General features: G+C 34.3%; 1 protein-coding gene across 1 annotated transcript in view; it reads left to right on the plus strand.

Annotated features, from left to right (window-relative positions):
* The first annotated feature begins 431 nt into the window (after positions 1-431).
* The window catches only part of conu (Rho GTPase-activating protein conundrum), an 87,999-nt gene continuing 72,812 nt past the window's right edge, over positions 432-15,618 (plus strand). The window contains exon 1 of the mRNA XM_028320046.1: positions 432-821. Within this exon, the coding sequence (XP_028175847.1) occupies positions 810-821 (12 nt within the window). The 5' untranslated portion in view covers positions 432-809. The remainder of the gene's footprint in view (positions 822-15,618) is intronic.

The raw sequence follows: 15,618 nt of genomic DNA on the forward strand, positions 1-15,618 counted from the left end.
TGTTGGAACAAGTGTTCTGTCTTCGTTGAGTTTCTTTTAATATGTTTTTTCTACATGAATAGTTTAATTTTAAATATTAATTCAACTAGATTGCAATTACAAAACCTCAACTCCTATTGTTCTGCGTCTAATCAGAATGTAGCCTTTGGCGAGTTTCGTCATGCGGTCCCCGTGAAAGTATTGTTCGAGAAAAATAAAAAAGCGTCCCCAAACCGGATACTTATTTAACGAAGCAAGTGGCGAGCCGTGGGATTCGAAATGCACCTGGAGCGTTGACAAAAAAGAGGTGTTGCGCGTGAGGTCGCCCCGCGAAATCAGCGGAGGACGCGGCTGAGGCTGCGCCTGCGCTGCCCGTGTGCCGCGGCTGCCCGCGCCGCGAGCGAGAGGCACGATCGAGCCTGCGCCTGCGCGACTCATTCTCGATTTCTCGCCCGCACTCCCGCAGTGCCGCGCCAACCGCTGACAATATCACCCGCTCTGTCACCGCTTTGTCTCGAAGTTTTAACGTAATAAAAACCTTGTCGAAGTCCGTGTGATTTGATAAACCCATAAACAGATTGCCAACGAACATAATCGAATAACGAATTAAATGGTGTTGTGAACAAGTGCATCGATTGTTGAGAACAGCCACCTATCTAACGACGCGTGGCGGAACATAAAAACAAACTCTCGTCTCGTGTTCCGATGGTCCCCGGCAATAATTAGTTTGGCAAAAGTGAGTGTGTGTGCTGTGGACGCTTGATGTTCAACTGGAACTAGTTCGATAGGCTTTGCATGTGCTGACGGCCCGTGGGCATCCCGAGTCACGGATGTTGAAGTTGGTTAGTGTTTGTTTTTGTTTGCTTGCACTGGACTACTAAACTTTCATTCCATCACTTGTTTTGTAACTGTTTTACTGTCATCTTCGTCGATACTTCTTTCCACAGCTATACTCGCGTGGGGCCGTTGATTCTCGGCCTCACCACCTGCGTTATTGTTGGGCCCAGCATGTGAATGGTGTGTTATGTATTTGTTATCGCGATGTCTGTGTGCGCCTGTAATCAAGTCGATAAATTGTCGATAGTGGTTACGATACTCTGATAATTATTGAGGGATTTATGTAGATAAGGTGTAACTACTACTCGAATGAAATTTGATGCGAAGGGAAATTGGGAATTACTATTTATTGGATTAAATTGATAGCAATACCGCAAATGATTCTGAATGAGAAAGACAAAACAAGTTTTAAGCAAAGATCATAAAGATGCCTGTGGTTATCCTCATGATTCATTCAAATAACGTGTCTGATATCATGTGGAATCTATTGATGGATGGAAATTGTTACAATTCAAAGACACAGCTAAAACCTAAATTCTTGAAGTAGTTAATCCTTTTTTTAATTATTTAGTCTTCGTAATAGGCCTAATTATAATTTACCTTATTGTCTACCTTAAATCATTATTTTTACCTTAAAAATCTATTCATACTTTTTTTGTTTTAACCATTTTCTTCTGTAACATGTAACATGCTTTATTGCTCTTCGGTTTTTGTGACAATATGTAATAACTTTTCGTTTTTACGATATCATTGACGATTTTATTTTTGTCTTCTTACAGCACAAGTAGGTGATGATGATGATGATGATGATGATGATGATAAGTAGAATATAAACATGTAAAACTTCGAACTTACCAGCTAGCTAACTTTTTGGAGTTAATGAATTGATATTAACAAAAATAATAGCTTTTATATCAATGTTAATAATAATTTTTAAACATCTGTGGTTAAAATAAACTTAGATCCAGAAAATCATTACTCGATAATAGAGTACCTAGGTATATGGTAAAATATTGGAAATCAATAACACTGCACAACAGCATTTTTGATGATTGGGTTATGTTACATGATATTAGTCCAATTTTTAATGACGATTTCAAATCTGTGATTGAAATGTCTGTATCAGCTCTGGTTAAAAAAATATGACACTTGGGTCTTTTTGTAAAAAAAAACACTTTTTTAGATATGATCCTATTTTATGAAGTTGTTAAGTTAAAAAAACTTTCTTTTATTTGACTTCCTTGCTGATGCTGAAGGCAGACAGCTCTTTTGAATTATTCAACAGCAGTCAGCTATCATGTGTGCATTCCAGTGGCCCTGATAGCGTCCCTCTATCGTACGAAGGCCCTGGTGGATTTGCTCGCCATGTTCTTCACTTAGATCCTTAAGAGTTGTGATAAAATTGTTCAGGTGATTGCGAAGAGAGTGTATTTCGATGTTTATATTACATCCAACCAAAAAAACATGCTTGTAAGTGACTCATACGTTGTTCGATGTGTAAGAATAGTAAGANGATAAATTGTCGATAGTGGTTACGATACTCTGATAATTATTGAGGGATTTATGTAGATAAGGTGTAACTACTACTCGAATGAAATTTGATGCGAAGGGAAATTGGGAATTACTATTTATTGGATTAAATTGATAGCAATACCGCAAATGATTCTGAATGAGAAAGACAAAACAAGTTTTAAGCAAAGATCATAAAGATGCCTGTGGTTATCCTCATGATTCATTCAAATAACGTTCTGTCTGATCATGATGGAAATAATATCATGTGGAATCTATTGATGGATGGAAATTGTTACAATTCAAAGACACAGCTAAAACCTAAATTCTTGAAGTAGTTAATCCTTTTTTTAATTATTTAGTCTTCGTAATAGGCCTAATTATAATTTACCTTATTGTCTACCTTAAATCATTATTTTTACCTTAAAAATCTATTCATACTTTTTTTGTTTTAACCATTTTCTTCTAAGTAACATGTAACATGCTTTATTGCTCTTCGGTTTTTGTGACAATATGTAATAACTTTTCGTTTTTACGATATCATTGACGATTTTATTTTTGTCTTCTTACAGCACAAGTATAAGTAGAATATAAACATGTAAAACTTCGAACTTACCAGCTAGCTAACTTTTTGGAGTTAATGAATTGATATTAACAAAAATAATAGCTTTTATATCAATGTTAATAGTAATTTTTAAACATCCGTGGTTAAAATAAACTTAGATCCAGAAAATCATTACTCGATAATAGAGTACCTAGGTATATGGTAAAATATTGGAAATCAATAATTGTACAAAAACGAAAGATTACACAGAGTTTCTAGGTAAGCATAAAGATTTTAAATTGTTAGAGAGCAAACTTTTTAAAACTTCCAAGTTCACCACTTCGCAGCCAGTAAGATTTAAAAAAGTAAAATTTTGAAATATCGACGTATTCTGTTTTTAAAAAGGCCAACGATGTTGTTATTAACTTTTTTAATGAACTATTAACTCAAAGGGCGTACACTGGACTGACTATCCTCCATACGATAATTTGCCCAGTAAACTTGAACTTTGCATGAAAATTGTTACCCGTTATTAAATTGGATTTACTACCTGTTTCTTGATTACTTATTTCCTCTGACATTTATCTTGTGTTTATTATCTTCTCTTTGAAGTAACATTTAAATCGTGAAACTTCTAAACTAATTTTAATTAAGTTGATTGAAATGTGACGTTTCGTTTCAATACACAATTAAAAAAATATGCAATAAATATAAAATAAAATATTATGTCAAAATGTAAACCTCATTCTTCGAGTAAAACTTAAGTAATTATAAACTATAACATGAAAAAGAACAAATGCTTCAATAGCAATAAATATTTTTAAAACACGATTTCTAAATTGTTGCTATAGTAAAAGTTGTTCTACATCAATAATTGTGCAGCAAGTTATGTACTTTCAATTAATCCAAACATCTTTATTCGTTAAATATAAAACATTGCAGTATTTATTGCATTTATGTGGTTATCGCTCCGTTCTACTTATTTAGTTACTCAAAAGCGTACATTCGAGTCGTTTCCCAGTAATGCACTGCATTGCAAAATGCATGCAAAGACATTTCAACGCAATAAAAACTGTTTATCTTAATGCCTTGAAAAACCTATAATTATTTTATGTTTCCCGCTCTGATAATTAGTACGCTGAGTAGGTATTATGTTTTCTTTTGATAAGTGAAACACTCCGATGTAGTTCTTTCTTTCACCAAACAAAGGAGGTTAGTCTTCAGTTAAAGATTGAAATAAAGACGCACAAGATTAACTAATCCCAATCTCTGTTTGGGACTTTAGGCACAGAATATGCTTTGGGTGGATTTGTCTTCTGCGTATGGGTATTGTGCCAGCATGTAAGAAAAATTCAACAACCCATAGTAAAGAAATCTTATGTGAGTGCTACCTGTGTTTCTGATTGTACCCATCTCTTTGATCCGCTCTTCCATTAATTTTATAGCATAATTGAGATTATTAAGTTCGTAGTAATGAGATCGCAATTTCGCTAAGCCGGACCACTTAAAGCTATCATAATATGAGCATTACCTGATAATGCTGCAGACGTCATCGTTGTAGATTAACAATAGCACTTACATGGTTTGGCTTTTAGACACAGAATGCAATTCAGATTTTCTAAAATTTATAGCCTGAAATACAGGCTATAATATGTCAATTAGCCAATGCCTAAACTAATAAAAAGTTATAAACTACCAGCATATTGTTTGTGAAGTAGAAGTAGTAGAAGTGTTTTGGCAGGCATTTGTTTTGCGTCAACTATTTTTCAACGTAACGGAGTAATTATAAATATACGATGAACATATTTTTGAATCCATGGGAATATTTGACCCTTACAAAGTATTGTGTATTTCTCCAATAGGGGTTGCGACTTCTCCAGTGTCAATAAATTCAATTTTATTTGTCCCTTTTATTTGACAGTGTCCTTTGGGTAATCTGGAATTTATGTTCGATCGTTCGTAAGGTACGAACCTTCTTTGGTGAAGGTAATTTTATTTTACTGACTTTTTAAAATATTCTTGCTGTTTTTGAGTCTTTATTACTAAAATAAGTCGACAATGTTAAGTTTTTAAGTTTGGTTGAATTAAATTCCGATATTTTTGAGATTCCAGATATAAATTCTGAGTTGAAGAGATTAAAAAAATAATAGATCTTACATTGGACATAGACTCATATCTAGACAGGCTAGAACATAATTTTCCTGTGACATTCTGGACTAAAGGAAAAAAGGTTGCTTATATGGTGACATTCATGTATGGTTGTCACCACCAGTTGCAAGCAACAACAAGCAACTTGGGTTTTGGAAACCACGATTAATCTAATGTCGATGTAAACCAATAAAGTAAAGCAAGTTGCCAAGTAAGTTTCCTTGAAAACACGCAATTGTGAATTCGCTCGCGTTCTGTCCTAATCTCATAGAAAGCAAGCGATCACTTTCGTACGCGGTGCGCGAGGATTGTGCCACTTACCTATTTCTAGTGTTGTATTTTTGCGTCGCGTGTGCCGCCAGCTGCTTAATGAACGTGCTAGTGATGTGCCCAAATAATTATTTTTCGGACGAAATCCTTTTTTGCCAAAGAGCCATGTCTTATCAACTCCAAAAAGTGAGGTTGGAGGACTAATAAATGGTTTTATTACTGATTTCAACATACGGTATCATTTTTTAATTGGCCGTTGACCAAAGTGTCATTCAAGATACAAAAGCACCTGGCATAATATAGAACCTTTTTAGTACAGAGGTCATAGTTTCTATGAATATTGTAGAGACATGGTTTTTTCGTATATTTTATTAAAATTAAAATTTATAAAAGTAAAAACTAGTAAGTAATGTTTTTATGTACCTACCTATATCTATTCATAACATCAGTCGCTTATCTGACTTCAAAACCGACCAGCTGTAATTTTATCATTGGTCTTAATAATTTATCAATTGCATATCAATACCTCCGCGAGCTGTCATTATGGGTTTAATTAGGTTCCATGTTTCATTACCTAATCATTATAATTGGATGAGGTAGCCAAATTCTTTTCTACATCATATAGATCTTGAGCCGATTAAAAAAGAAACGGAATCCACAATAATTGTAACGCAACCATCACTTATATCAATTTAACGATATGATAAATTTGTGTTCTTCATCTAAGTATTTACTTATAGAAGTGCCTAGATGGATTTATGATTTGTTTACTCTGGTTAAAGTTAAGTTCTGTCCAATAAATTTAGCCAGTTGTTACAGTTTAAGTTTCAACTGTTTTTGAACTCGGCTCGTTAGAAGAAAAATGTTCGAAGTTATTTACTTACTTCCCTTTCAGTGCAACATAGTTGACAGATGACAGACAACCTAGAAAGTGTCCGATAGGTTTATAATAGTAATAGGTGTATGTGGCAGGTACGATATACGTAAGTGATGCTAGCGCACATCACTTATGCCGGTTTCTCCTGCTCTCGGGCCGCGTTACTTCGGCGAGTGCGACGAAAGTATGGTTTCTAATAAATGTCCATGTGAACATTTTGCATCTGTTGACCGCTGGAGGACCTAGCTTACAACACTATTGATGAAAATGGGTTTACAACTTTACATTTGACGATTTGAATAAAGTACTCCTTAAGCGTTTAACTCTACCTCTAGTATTTGATTCACTTTGTATGTACTGTAGAGAAAGAATAAAAGCTATAAATCTTCACGTGTAAAAACCTTAGGAGCTAGCTAGTTAACGGATGCTTCGTTTTTTACTATAAAAACGCTTGAATCCCTGACCCTAATAAAAGCATGTCAAAAATAAAGCAACTGTTTCTTCGCATGACTGAACGAACAATCACCTATGAATTTACACGTTTACCTTAAAAATAATTTCTGCTTAACTACCTACTTTAATCTCTTTTAAAAACTTCGTAATGCGAATGTCCTAAATGTTTTCGAATAAAACTAAATAAAAAGCTTGGAACAGGTCTTAGTTAGATATTTCTTTAAAATATAAATAATTTAGGTATGTACGAGTAATAATCGTATTTTATTTCTTTGCCACTAAAATATTGTAATAAATTCACTGTTAGAAATAAATGCAGCAGTTTCTACGTATAATGAAAAAGATAAAAAATCTTGGCAAGATATTCTTTTATTTTTTAATTGCGACCAGAAAAATAATAAAGACTTTCAACAGTAACTAGTAACTACTAATAAGTAGGAAAATTATGTGCAACGAGGTAGGTTTTTATATGTAATAGGACCAACTAATCATTATACATAATAGTAACAAGTTTGCAATTATTTTAACACATTTTAGTTGTTAATTAAGTTAATTCATTTGTACGTGACGCAATTCGTTACCTCGACAGAAAAAGATACGATAATTACAACTAATGCAAAACATGAAATATTCTGAACAAGAAAATAATTTCAGTGTTCGAAGTTTAATGACAACGTAGTGAGTTATCTAGTGAAAAAATAAGTTATGGACTTAGAAAAACTGTTGCAAAATAAATTCTTATGAATGAAGCCCCGATAAAGTCTATAATTTGATATAAGTACATAACATACAGTTTAACTAATGCAAAACATGCAGTACTTTCAGAAAATAAAATTAAATCCGTGTTCGAAGTCTAGTCTACTTACTATACAACCTAGTTAAATACTCTGGTTAAAAATAGCATGTAGGGAAGCTGTTGCAAGGTAATCCTGTAAAGCGAAGCCCTAAGCCTGCCGGCCAGTATACGCTTACCTATTGACACAGCTAGAAGTGTCCGCTGCACACCGGTTCGCCTTGAACCTCGCGTGTGAGGTCTGTGATGCTCTGTGCATCTTGCATTTGTGTTGACAACACAGTGTAGTTGATATTTATATTTAGGAATTTAAAGTGGGCTAATCTTGTGGCAATAATAAGTTTAACAGTTAGTTGAAGAGTGGGGTCTGCANAGTCTGCACCAAAAGATTAATTATTAAAAACTAAAAAGTAAGTAAGTAAAACTTTTGTTATAATTTATGTTAATGATGTGATATGTTTTTTTGGTAGATTGTCAAATTATATTATACCTAATATTTTTTAAATTATTACTTAAAGGTTACTTGATAACATGTTTGATTATGTCACATTTTGCATTTCGTAACGTGTATTTTTTATTAGTTAAATTATGTAAGAAACGATTATTATCTTTGTATCAAAATTATCTTTAGGTATTACCATTAGTTTTCCGTTCTTTTGTTCGTATTCAACGAAAATAATGTTAAGATAAATTAAATAATACATAGATAAAGCCAAGAAATTAATATGTGAACTTCTCAAGTTGACGCCTTTGAGGACAATACACTGCGCTTGACCGAGGTGACGTACGTTGTTTCTTGTTTGTATTGTTCATGTTCACACAAACATTATGACTTCATCACGGTCGCTGAAGACGACCACGGTGTCGCATGTCATTCTGACGCACTTCCTTACTCTTGAACGGAGAGCGTCAAAAGATTTACGTCATTTACATGTTTGTAGCTAATACAAGTAGACATGTCGTCGGATTTTTCACCTTGATATTTGCCACTGGCTTGACAAGTTTTGTGTCTGAAGTGTTACCTATATTTTAAAAATAGAAATGTGATATCCTACAGTCAGATAAGTGCAGGCTTAACCAAGAATGACATCAGCATATTCAAGATTGTTTTTGTCTTAAAAACCAAGGGATTATCTGTGATATCTCGATCGATCATATGCAATCAGTGCATGTCAACTACCGTATTTGAATTGTGCAATCAATTTGTTTTGTCCCAAGATACATTGACGCTGAAGATTTATCGTCAGTCTCAGCTCATCGGTCTTGTAATCTCGTGTGTCCTGCATTTTGCGGTTCGCTGCACGATTGATGACGGGATTACCGCCATGTTTGGATGCTTCAGGCAAATAAACACGTCACAAGATAATCTTGTGAAGATTTTTAAAGAACGGTTACCTTTTTTGCTTTCTTTCTTTTTATTTTATTTTATGATTTGAATGCAATTTTTGATATAATAAATATTATATACTAATTAGTTTCCGTTAGTTTAAAAAAAATCTGTTTGTTGTAAATAAGAATGTTGAATATAAATATTATGTGTCAGACGAAACACAAATTGTTCTGATAGTAAGGCTCCACTTAATTATAATGTATTAAATTGTAAGATGCAGTAAGGTTGATTACGCTAGCTACTGATTTACCCATTTGAGGTTATGATACCTAGTTATCTAATACTTAGTGTAATCCATAAAGTAGATTATAATACAAATAAATAATATCTAGGTATCTAGTAAATTAGTAATCTAATCAAATCCTTGACATATTTGAAATAATTCTGCTATTTATTGTTGCATCTATCATCAGTGTTAGGGGTATTAAGATTATTTTATGTATTGATTGATATAAACGGAATACCTAAAGGTTCATACCAACGCGTGCAGCCCGCGTGCGCAATGGCGATGGCGATACCGATCTTTAGAAATCAGTAGACCGAACCTTAATACTCATTACTTTATCATTTAGTGACACAAGGATAGATATTGAAAATTTCTTTTTTTTAAGAAGTGTAGAAATAGTAGGCATTACAACACGGGTGTCTCAGTTCTATTAGAAATTTCTTAACATAGGTTAAAATATTCTGTCAATGTTAGGCCGGCCGGCGTGCGCGGGCGCAGAGGGCCGCTTGCGTCATTATTCGGTCTCCGGTGAATGGGTCGTTATGGATATAGAACAGTGGGGTCATTTCCTACAGCAACAATTGCACCACTCTTTATATCAAATTAGACTTATAATGGTTTAAGGGTCCACAGAATGTAAATTACCTTCATTATACTTATCATATCAGTGCCCTTTGTGCAGACAAGTCGTCTATGTAAGAGACAAACAAATAATATACTATACTTAGGTACTTACTATAGCAATTTGATGAGTAAAGTGCGCTTTTTATCTTATGTCTACTCTAACGACATTTAGCTATCAATATTCAATAACTTCTATTTGGACTGAGCGTCCTCTAAACAACTCCACTGTGCATAGGCTGCGGCCGGTAAGGTTAGTTGGGTGGCGCAACACTTCGGTTTCACTGGCCAGATAAGTTTATTGTCTTAGTGATAACGAGCCCACGAGGGTCGAGGCCCATTAGACGCTTATGGTCACCCTTAAGGCCTGTTTTCCACCAAAAGAGACGTGGTTGAACCTATTCCTCGAAGCACACCAAATGAAGCGTACCTAAACTATTCATTAAACGTTTGAATAACAAATAAGATTTCGCTATTTCCACAACACCTCTCCGCTTAGTTCGGTTCGGAATCTTTTTTTCGCTTTGGTGGAACCGGGCTTTGAAGTTCAGCTTGAAATCTTTAAAAATAAAGTAATTTTTACTTTTTCGTATATTAGTGGCTGACGTGGCCAGTATTTCTGATGTTATTTTTAATCAAGTCTTAATTAAAACCTTCAACTCGTATTATCACTTACGTCAATATGCAAAGTATATTTTTTTGTTTGCTACAAATTAAACAGCTTTTTAGAAAATGTAAGTACTTCTTGTTTTCGGGCGCGAACGAACCGAAAATTACGAAAAATACTGTATCAGCATAGCTCGACTATGACCATAGTGAAAACTAGTTTCAAGCTAAAAATCTCACTTTCTTAATTTTCGAAAACCGGGGATATCATACTTGATACGAGCATCTGCGTTTAACGTGGCTTGACTCTGTTACGTTTCTCGTCTATCTCAATGAACGAAGTCACATGAAAGGTTTATCTTTATCTCATCTCAGTATTAATATTTGTCCACGGAAACAGTATTTTTAAAGTAGGTATTTCTCAAGATTTCATGGTTACAGATTTATGAAAAACAAATGACGTCAACAGATGTTTTATCTGATAGTACCCATGTTTATTTTTTATAAAAACTTCTATAAAATGTTAATACTGGAATAATATTTCTTAAGGCTTAAATATGATTACAGCTAACGTTACTTACCACAATATTTAGAGCATTTAAACAAAGTGCAAAACGTGGAAATAAGTTGGGTTTTCGTGTGTAACCAATTGATTTTTTAATTATTAATAAATTACATAAAACCAGTTTTATGAATACAGACAGTATGAAAGTAATTATTACGAGTGGGTATCGAACACTGATTTGATCTTTATTGCTAAATAAATTAACGATAGCTCCATTTATTTATAGCGGAATATAATACAGTACATCAGGTCACCTACAGAAAGAAAACCATTTATAAATATTTTAATTTACTGCTTAACCAACAAAGAGTAATTTATATTATAGGCAACCAGTGTCATGTATAAATTTAAATATAATCCATACCTTACTGAAACACAGGCTAAACAAAATGTACCTTTTTTTTAAAATTACAGATAAGNTCTCTACGAGCTATGTGCCCCGCCCACTGCCACTTGATTTTAGCAATTCTGCGAGCTATGTCGGTTACTTTGGTTCTCCTACGGATCTCCTCATTTCTGATTCGATCACGCAGGGAAACTCCGAGCATAGCCCGCTCCATCGCCCTTTGGGTGACCTTGAGCCTTCTTATGAGGCCCATAGTTGTCGACAATTATGTATACCTGGGACAAACAGTCCAGTTAGGTAGGTCCAACTTCGAGAAAGAGGTCAATCGTCGAATCCAACTCGGATGGGCAGCGTTCGGGAAGCTTCGCCATATACTCATGTCCGAAATACCGCAGTGTCTCAAGACGAAAGTCTTCGAGCAGAAATAGTACACTACAACATAAATGTGTCTCAGTTTTATTAGCAATTTCTTAACATAGGTTAAAATATTCTGTCAATGTTAGGCCGGCCGGCCGCTTGCGTCATTGTTCGGTCTCCGGTGAATAAGATATAGAACAGTGGGTTCATTTCCTACAGTAACAATTGCGCCACTCTTTATATCAAACTAGCTATCCGCCCGCGGCTTCGCCCGCGTGTATTTTTTTCTGTCACAGACAAACTTCATCGCGTGCGCCCCTGTTTCAAAAACTGAGATAAAAACCTATCCTATGTCCTTTCCCGGGACTCAAACTATCTCTATGCCAAATTTCATCAAAATCGGTTCAGTGGTTTAGGCGTGAAAGCAAGACAGACAGACAGAGTTACTTTCGCATTTATAATATAAGTATAGAGTAAATTACTTTCATCTGTAATCATGATACTTATCATATCAGAGTTCCCTTTGTGCAGACAAGTCGTCTATGTAAGAGACAAACAAATAATATACTATATCTACTTAGGTACGAGTAGGTACTTTTTTATCTTTTGTTTCAATATTCAATAACAATAAGTCTGTCTATTTGGACTTTTTGGACTGAGCCTCCTCTAAACAACTCCACTGTGCATAGGCTGCGGCCGGTAAGGTTGAGTTGGGTGGCGCAACACTTCGGTTTCACTGGCCTGATAAGTTTATTGTCTTAGTGATAACGAGCCCACGAGGGTCGAGGCCCATTAGACGCTAATGGTCACCCTTAAGGCCTGTTTTCCACCAAAAGGAGAGGAGACGTGGTTGAATGGGGTATCCCTCGAAGCGCATCTAATGAAGCGCACCTAAACTGTTCATTAAACGTTTGGATAACCAATAAGATTTCGCTATTTCCACAACACCTCTACGCTCAGTTCGGTTCGGAATCTCCTTACCGCTTTGGTGGAACCGGGCTTTGAGGTTCAGCTTGAAATCTTTTTTCTTTTTCGTATCCTAGTGGCTGACGTGGCCAGTATTTCTGATGTTATTTTTAAACAAGTCTTAATTAAAACCTTCAACTCGTATTATCACTTACGTCAATATGCAAAGTATATTTTTTTGTTTGCTACACATTAAACAGCTTTTAGAAAATGTAAGTACTTCTGGTTTTTCAGGCGCGAACGAACCGAAAATTACGAAAAATACTGTTAGCCTATACAGTATCAGCATAGCTTGACTATGACCATAGTGAAAACTAGTTTCAAGCTAAAAATCTCACTTTCTTAATTTTCAAAAACCGGGAATACTTGATACGAGCATCAGATCTGCGTTTAACGTGGCTTGACTCTGTTACGTTTCTCGTCTATCTCAATGAACGAAGTCACATGAAAGGTTTATCTTTATCTCATCTCAGTATTAATATTTGTCCACGGAAACAGTATTTTTAAAGTATTTCTCAAGATTTCATGGTTACAGATTTATGAAAAACAAATGACGTCAACAGATGCTTTATCTGATAGTACCCATGTTTATTTTAATAAAAACATGTATAAAATGTTAATACTGGAATAATATTTCTTAAGACTAATATAAATATAATTATATCTAACGTTACTTAGGTACCACAATATTTAGAGCATATAAACAAAGTTCAAAACGTGGAAATAAGTTGAGTTTTCGTGTAAGCAATTGATTTCTTAATTATTAACAAATTACATAAAACCAGTTATGAATACAGATAGTATGAAAGTAATTATTACGAGTGGGTATCAAACACTGATTTGATCTTTATTGCAAAATAAATTAACGATAGCTCCATTTATTTATAGCGGAATATAATACAGTGCATCAGGTCACCTACAGAAAGAAAACCATTTATAAATATTTTCATTTACTGCTTAACCAACAAAGAGTAATTTATATTATAGGCAACCAGTGTCATGTATAAATTTAAATATAATCCACACCTTACTGAAACACAGGCTAAACAAAATGTACCTCTATTTTTTAAATTCCAGATAAGTATGTAGTTTGAAACAAGACCAGTATTTTACTTAAAAGGAAGGTAAATCCTTCTACTCGTACTACATTCTCAGGTAAGATTCTGGTATTTGTGTTCGTAGTCTACCGCAGTTAACTAGATTTAAATTGCGACACAAAATGCGTTTTCAATAGGCACCTCGTTTTATATTTTTCTCACAATTCGAAGCTTGGTTTTATAGTTATAGTGGCGGTAGGTTACAAAATAAAATCGTCTTTATTTCTCGGTTTCAACAGCGCTGCGCGGGAGTTGCATACAAACAGTTTGCTTTCACAGTATGCATTATCCTTGATAATGTTTGGATCTTTACAAAAATGCAAGTGGATGAAGCAATATCTTGATTTGGTATACTTTCGTATTATTTAATGAGTTTGATCTTGATATTGTTAGTTGCGTGTAAACGGTAGCCTTCACGGTTAGCATTATCTTCGATGATACTGTTGTTGTTCGATGATAATAATGTGAGGACAATTTTACAAAAAGTTGGGCAATATCTTGTTTACGAAAAAATCTTATTATTTCATTATATTGGTACTTCTTTCAATGCTGCCTGGGAATTGCATGTGAACAGCATTTATTTTTACACACAGTCATTATCCTTGAAAAAATCGATCAATGGAGTATTCCACCTACTTATGTCCCTATGGTATATTCATTTTAATTTCATTTTATAGTGTCATGAAAATTAAATTGCGCCCTGATTTTGAGTAACATAAAATTTCGACTGGTTCATCAATGTAAAAAATACTGTGGCATACATAGTTGTAGTAAAATGTCAAGTCTGACTGTACATCCAACTTACGGTCTATCTCTGTCAAAGCTAGGGCAGTTCGTTGACCCAAAGATTGAAATGCAGCTGGCTCATGAAACAGCATGCAAAGTGCATTGGTCCACTGCATCGGTATAATATTTGCAATTCTATACGTTCCGTGAAACGCGAGCGGCGCAGGCGCCTGCGGACGTGCCTCTATGTGGAAACGAGCGATAGTTGCGGCATATATTTTGATAACACACGGACAAATTTTAATGTAATACAATAAAAAACCGGAATAAGAATTGCTAATTTATTTTATATTATGCGGGAGAAACTTTCAAAAGTGATCCTGCATTGCTAAAACTTTGAAAACAATTTTCAGGATTCTTGCAGTGTCTGAAAATCTGTTTCCTTTTTCTAAGTAGTTTTTCTCTAAGGCATCCTTCGTTCGTTTTAACCAAATGACGTCCACTGCTGGACAAAGGCATATGACTTTATATTAAAACATTATAATAGTATTAAAGTAGTTCATAGCATGACATAGGAATATTAATTAAATGCATTATTAAACCAACATATTATACACTTCCTGAAATCTTTTATTAAGGCTGCACATTGCACTTATCTACTTTAGTTTGAGAATGAAGAAACGCTTCAGTTATAATTAATCTTCCTTTGTTACACATTCCAACTAATTACTTTATTACTCATCACCTTCAGAACAAAACTGAAAGGAAGTCCGATCCAATTAAACCGGAATAAAAGGCCGAAACGATAAAGAACATAAGTCTACTAATTACAACATTCACTACATCTTCATTAGGTCTGATTGCAAAATAGGAAACTCTATTTATATGCTGAGCATCAATTACATAATTATTATGCAATGGTCATAATTCGGTAATTTGATACTGAAAATGTAAACTATTGTTTCAGCATTTTACAAACTTATTTAACAGCTTCAGAATTAGATTTTTACGTCAACAAAACTAAAGATGTCGAGTAATGATATTGATTTTATGGTTACAGAAGCATTTATTAATTTGCAAAATGTTTTAATTAGCTTTGTGTTTATCGTTAGTAAAATTTAATTCAGAGAGTACGAAAAATATTATTGCTCATCAATACGTTCTCTTATGGAGCTGTCTGTCTGGAGACAAGAAAAAGAATTACGCTCTCAAAAAGTACACCTACTTATTGACGCTTACTCTACATCCCAAAAATAAAGCATAGAGCACACACTTGAGCCACAAATTCACTAATTACATTGTTTACGT

Source organism: Ostrinia furnacalis, unplaced genomic scaffold (assembly GCF_004193835.3).
Source record: "Ostrinia furnacalis isolate ACB-3 unplaced genomic scaffold, ASM419383v2 OfSCF7348, whole genome shotgun sequence".
Taxonomy (NCBI): Eukaryota; Metazoa; Arthropoda; class Insecta; order Lepidoptera; family Crambidae; genus Ostrinia; species Ostrinia furnacalis.